At 39.6% G+C, this 6542-nt stretch overlaps 1 protein-coding gene across 1 annotated transcript in view; it reads left to right on the top strand.

The window, feature by feature from the left end:
• The window catches only part of DNAJB14 (DnaJ (Hsp40) homolog, subfamily B, member 14), a 19680-nt gene extending 17748 nt beyond the window's left edge, over positions 1 to 1932 (top strand). The window contains exon 7 of the mRNA XM_010181198.1: positions 937 to 1932. Coding sequence (XP_010179500.1) covers positions 937 to 1061 — 125 coding nt within the window. The 3' untranslated portion in view covers positions 1062 to 1932. The remainder of the gene's footprint in view (positions 1 to 936) is intronic.
• Positions 1933 to 6542: the final 4610 nt, after the last annotated feature.

Consider the following 6542-nt stretch of genomic DNA (forward strand, 5'->3'; position numbering starts at 1 on the left):
AATACCTCTCCCATTTTTCAGCATTTATTCTTGAGATTATTACTTTTTAAAACATGAACAGAGTCCTGTACAATGCAGAGGCCCATAATTCCATACATACATATTTACTGACCACAGAAACATCTGACCCTCGTATAAAGAAGATAAATGACTGTCATGTTGTTTGCGAGTTGCAATTTCTCTGATTGTGCAAACTGCCCAAATTGATTTTGAGGAAGTGGCCTCTAATAGATTTATTCTATTTGTAGAAACAGCTGATTTTGTGGTTTTAAGGATTTAAAATAGCTGTTATGTGTTGGATTTCCTTGACAGTTAAAATCTTTCCAGTGTTTGACATTTGACAATCGTTTTGACGTCTGACATTTAAGACTGCCTCACTAATCCATTTTGAGTTGAAGGGCTGAAAAAGATTTTATAGAGTTAAAATGCTCACCAATCTCAAGCTATTGAACACCAATATAATACAGAGAGCTTTTTTATTAGTACCGCTGAACAAGGTCAGTCTGAAGCAGTATCAGTTGAAGGGCTGACATTCATAATGGATTTCTGGGCACAGACAAGGCGCTAGAGCTCTCAATAATATGCAAGATCACTGAGCGTTGCTTACATTTGTATTTTTTCATGAGGTCTGACAGAATTAGTTGGGGGTTTTTTGTTTGTCTGTTTTTAATCAGGTACTGCTGCATGAAATATGAGGGTGCTGGAAGGCTGTTACCACTTGTCCCTGCTCGAAAAGATGAAATGCTTGTGCAGATCCAGCAAAGGGAAGCTGTAGCAGTGCTGTTTAGGTGGTGTCTGTGGGTAGTTAGGATAGACAGAAGGAAGAAGGGTGAGGATTAAATCAGAGGTGTTTTGCACAGCTCTGAGAAGGAATCTTATCGTGTGCAAAGTATTCAGCTTTTAATCTGAAAAATCTTTTCTCTTTTTCTCTTAAAGAAACAGACTTACTTTATGCAGCAAAAGTATATCGAGATGACCGTCTCCGAAAGAAGGCAGACTCCATGGCCATGGACAACTGCAAAGAGCTAGAACGGCTGACCAGCCTCTATCGAGGAGGATGAACTGCAGTTACATGCGTACATCTTTATGTATGCCGTTACCTCTCTTGTAAATTAAGAAGAGATTTAGTTTCACCATGAATGCTGGAAAAGAGGGGTGGATGTAAAACTCTACTGTGTAGCTGTTTCCAGAAACCTTATGCTGAAATATCATTTAATGGCTTCTTTACCTACTGTGAAATATAGGTAACACTAATTGTCTAGATTTTACTTCAGAGCTTCTGTGAATTCTTTCAGCAGAGAGAATAGCTAAGAAAGGATACTATACTTGTAGAGACTTAGTCATAGTGGTTCTCCTCTGACATATTTGCCATGTAAATATCTGTGGAAAGAACACGTTGTGTATATACAAGTTAAATGACTTTCTATTTAAAATCTCAGAAATTTAGTTCCATACAACATTTTGTCTCTCTGATGGAATAAATAGTATGAATACATCACTTCTATTCAGATGTCAAGTGTGTGGAGTTGAAACAAGAATTTTTAATATTTTATCTCTAACTCTATGTAAAATCTTCTAGGTTTACCAGCTTAGAGGAACTTGGTATTTTTAAATATAATGGCATATATTCCTAAATATCTGTTGGGGTATATTGATCTGGTGTAGAGTAGCAGTTAGCTGTTGTAGCTTTTTAGTGTTTCTAAGCAATGCTGAGAAAACTAAGAACTACACTAATCTCTTTTCAGAGTAAATATTTGCAAATGCTGTACAGACCATTCTAAGCATTGCTTTTAGTACTTGCAACAGTTTACAGCAGCTCTACCATTTGCTGTTCCAGTAGCAGTAAGTCCATACGTACGGTCAACATGCATCCGTAGCTTCCTTAATTTTCACTGGAAAGGTAGAGGAAAACATGCAATAGTAAAACCTTAAAGCTAAAAAAAACCAAACCTTTTTTTTTTTTTCCTGGGAGGCTTCCATTTTCTTACTATTTTTTAATTTCAAGCCAGGTCCCAACTCTGATTCCTCAACGGGCACTGCAAGTGGAACAGGGAAATCTTGCTAAGGATAAGCTATGTGCCTTTCAACACTTTTGCCAACTGCTAAAACACTTTGCTAGTTTGCAGTACACTCCTATGGTCAGAGCCATATCACTTGTCCCAGAGCGGAAGAGGTAGAGTATGCATTTTTCTGGCCCAGAATGTTGCTGGTCTGACTTCCTAGATGTGAGCACACATAACTGCTCGGCTCCTGCGTACCAGACCGCGCAACTCCGTGGCCTGTATGTGGAAACTGTATGTAGCCACACCTGCTGATGCAAAGAGGTGTTTTGAAGCAGCTAAGTACAATGTACTTAAAAGTTTATTGAAAATGAGTTGAAAATGTTTTTAGGTTCAGTAGCTAATGTTTTTACATTTTAACAGTGCTGCTATGTTGAAGAATGTTTCTTGTATTTGAGAATGCCGGGTGGCTCGTAATAAAGGCAGGTATTTTTTGTTTGAGAAAACTGCTGTCTTTGAACTATGCTATCAGTTTATGTGGAGCAAAATTCTCCTCCCAGATTGAAAGTTTAAATGTTTGACTGACTTCATTGCAATTCCTTCTGATCTAGAGCAGGATTTGACTTTAGAAATATGCTAAATGCTGTTGCTCTAAGTGACCCAGAAATAATTTTGCATATATACCTTTTCTAAACTGTCCCACTGGAAATGTCCTCTCTTGAGTTGGTGTAACACAAGAGAGAGTAGCTGCAGGCTTTTAATTAAGCAGCTAAACCAGCATTCAAGGTGGACATCAAAGCCTGAGGCACAAAGCAGAACTAAAACCTGCTGAAACAGGAAAAAAAACGGGTTTCTGTACTGGATGTAGTTACTGTGGTTATAGAAAAAGCATGCAGAAGTAATGGAAAGGCACCCAAATGTTTGAAGTTTGCAATAGAAATTTATGGAGAAAACATGATTCCCCAGATTTTGTAATTGTCCAGAATGTATTGTAAATTATACTAATGAAAACGAACTATCAAAGTACATCTTGGTACTCCTGTGTCTTCTTAAGAGAAGAAAATTGTTCCAATGGCTTTAACAAATACTCGAGAATTCCCTTTCACAAATTAGTCTGATCCTTTAGTTAAGGGGGAGAAGGATATATAACGCATTTGTCAAATACCAGAACAGTGAGGACAGAGTGAAGAGATGGTCTTAACGAAGCTGCTTGTAATAATCAGATGGGCTGTGTCTGCCCTGCAGTTACCTCTGCTGCAGCTGAGCAGGTAAAAGGACCGATGTAGAGCTCTTGGGTTGGTCAGATTGCTGTCGGTACCTCTGCAAAGTGGAATCGTGCAGTGGCTGTGTCCTATGGCAACACAGGCATCCCAGGAGTTCAAAACTGAGACCCGGGCTGGTACATTTCATTGGATTACCTATTGTAATTGCCATTTTCAAATGAGGAAACAATATGTTTATACTGGTGGAAAAATGCTACTTAGCATTTAACAGATTAAATAGTTGCACACTTTGAAATATGCAGAAGGATGCTATTATTTCCTGTAGCATAAAGATTAACCTGCTTTGAATGTGGCCTGCAAACGTTCTTTAAAATATGCCAAGTGGGTGTTTCTCTCCTCCTGATTTGATAGTTTTTTCTCAAGCCTGAAGGTTTTTTTTCTTCAGAAATGTCATTATCTTCCCTGGTTTTGTTGAAGGAATCTGCTGGAAAGTTCAGAACGGATTTTCTTATGAGCCAGATGCTAATTAGAGAGGGTGGAGTACTTGAATCTTTTCAGGTTACCTTTCTTCAGAAAGTGAAGTTCTTATTAAAATAAGATACTGGAAAGAAAATGGAAAAACAGAACTTGTTTTGAACAGCCTGACTACAAATCTCTAAACTTTTCTAGCTACCTAGCATTAACTCCTTGCTCTTTTTATTTAGTCATTACCTGTATTTAATTTAGAATTAAAGATAGCGCAAGCATGTGTTCTTGAGTTCTCCTTTAAAATAGCAAGGAGGAAACTCCTGCAAAAAGTGGAAAATCTTGGCATGATGCTTAGACATGGCATTATGAAAAAGGGAGATGATTTGCATCTGCTGAAATGCAGCATCAGTATGTGTTCTATTTATGGAGCACCCTGAGTCACCAGCGAGTTCAGTGTTCACATCTGATGAACATGTCCCTGCAAGTTCTCTGTTTAGGTAAAACAAGATTAAATTTGAAATTTTTACTTTTTTTTTTTTAAACAGTCTTACAAGTTTTCAAGAAAAGGCAGGACATTATAGTCACTAAAAAGTAACAGATGCATTTAAATAGGCAGCAGAGACAACTTTAAATTATATACATTTTTAATATAATTTTGTAATGAATGCTGTAAAAGGATTAAAATGGGAAGGCAAGAATATGTGTTTTTTAAGGTTGGTTGTTCCACAGGTTTCATTCATCCCCTAAACAGCTGTTATTCTTTCTTTTTGTAGATCTGTAAAAGAGAGCAGAAGGAAAATGTAATAGTAAAAGCAAACATTTTGGTTTTAAAAAAACAGTTAATATACAAAGTCCTGAATTTGTAACTTTAAAAATTACGAGCTTCCCAGTTTTTTAATCAGGTTAATGGAGTGCAGTTGGTTTTACCCGAGGAAGTTTGGTGATAACGATTCCTGGTCAATGGCAGTCATTGCTGGTGCTGCATCCCCCCTCCACCACCAATTCACAATGTCCCTGCAGCGCCATGGATCTCTGCATTGCTTTCCCCATGCGCCTTTGTAAACCACCGGCTGCAGCCTGGAGAAAAGGTACCATGTAACAAATGTCAAATTTTGTGCAGTCTTTGGCACATGCTCAAAATACTTTTGGGTGCAAACAGGACAAATGTAATAAATAAAGAAACAAGCCATTATAAACCATCCTCCCCATACTTCTCCAGAATAATTGTGAGACTTCTCAGGAACCAGGACTGAGTGTCAGATTTCTATGGATTTTTAGAAATAATATGAAAATGCGATGGTTAGTTACATTGTTATCCTTCATGCAGAATATACTTTTCCCATCAGTACTGGTTTGCTCTTTATAGAAAGGCTGTTGCTGGAACGGGGGACAAAACTCCCATTAATAGTAGCAATACAGGAGCTGTCTCCTATACTTTTGCAGAGCTTTCAGTCATACTTAATATGACAGGGAAATAAAATCAATCATTGAGCATCATGTCTACAGATCTTAAAAAGCCAGTTGCATTTTTAAACATTTTTAGTGTATATAGGGAATATTTTAATAAATGAGCGGACCAACATTGCCTCAGGTAGCATTTGCAAAATGCTACCAGAAGCTCACACACAATAATTTTGGGGGAATGTCTTTTGATACCTCTCCAGCATGACCAAGTCCTTATCATATTGCTGTTTGCATGGCTTGGATTGAGGAGGTATGGATTCTCGGTATTCAAATAAATTTGCCCTTTTGGATGAGCTTTTCCTCTGTTGATTGGGGAAAAAAAAAAAGTGGCTTATCTCTGGTTGGTTCAGGCTTTTTTAAAAGCTTCACTAGACCTGTACATGCAGAAATATTAGCAATTTTCAGGTAAGGTTTTTTGTTTGCTTGTTTTGGGGTATTTGGGGGGTTTGTTGTTTTTGTTTTTAATTTACGCTCCAGTATTGGTAGCCAAGCAAAACCTTCAGCTATCAACAGTGCTTAGCATAAGGTTGTTCTGCTTTAGAGACAAAGCACTGTTACCAGCTGAGCAGGGTTGTGGTTTTGTTTTTCAATCTTTCACTGTGGTCCTGGATTCTGCTACAAGACTTGAAAAGTAGACACACAGCTACCACTGTAATGGCATGTGAATGAAATCCCTTATTTCTTCACCTCAGCTGTTAAATGATTACCCTTGCAGGCCCATGCCTCCATGGGAAATGAGCATCCCCGGGGGAGTACAGCAGAAACAGGCACTTCTGTTTGTTGTCGTTCTTTTAACTTCACAGAATCACAGCATGGCAGGGGTTGGCAGGGACCTCTGAAGATCATCCAGTCCAACCCCCTGCTAGAGCAGAGAAGATCACACAGGAATGCGTCCAGGAGGGTTTTGAATGTCTCCAGAGGAGGAGACTCCACATCCTCTCTGTAGTCTGTTCCAGTGCTCTGTCACCTTCGCAGTAAAGAAGTTTTCCCTTATGTTTAAGTTGAACCTCCTATGTTCCAGTTTGTGACCACTGCCCCTTGTACTGTCGTTGGACACAACCAAAAAGAGTCTGGCCCCAGCCTCCTGCCACCCACCCTTTAGATATTATCAGCATAATGCCCCTCAGTCTCTCTGCATATAGGAGATGCTCCAGTTTCCTAAATCCAATGGTTTTTTTCCCTCCAGGATTGTGCTTCCATGAGCCCCTCCCCAGAGCACCGGATAATGGGGGGGGGGTAACCCCGCGTTCTACCCCGCTCGCCTACTTTGGCCACACCGCCCGCCCGTAGCGGCGTGTGCTCAATAGGCGCCGGCGGGACCAATCCGGCGCTGCCTCGGCGAGACGCGGTGGCGGGGAAGCGCTTCCGGGTTGGGGAAAGGTGGGGC

Source organism: Mesitornis unicolor, unplaced genomic scaffold, assembly GCF_000695765.1.
Source record: "Mesitornis unicolor isolate BGI_N332 unplaced genomic scaffold, ASM69576v1 scaffold49663, whole genome shotgun sequence".
NCBI classification, from domain to species: domain Eukaryota; kingdom Metazoa; phylum Chordata; class Aves; order Mesitornithiformes; family Mesitornithidae; genus Mesitornis; species Mesitornis unicolor.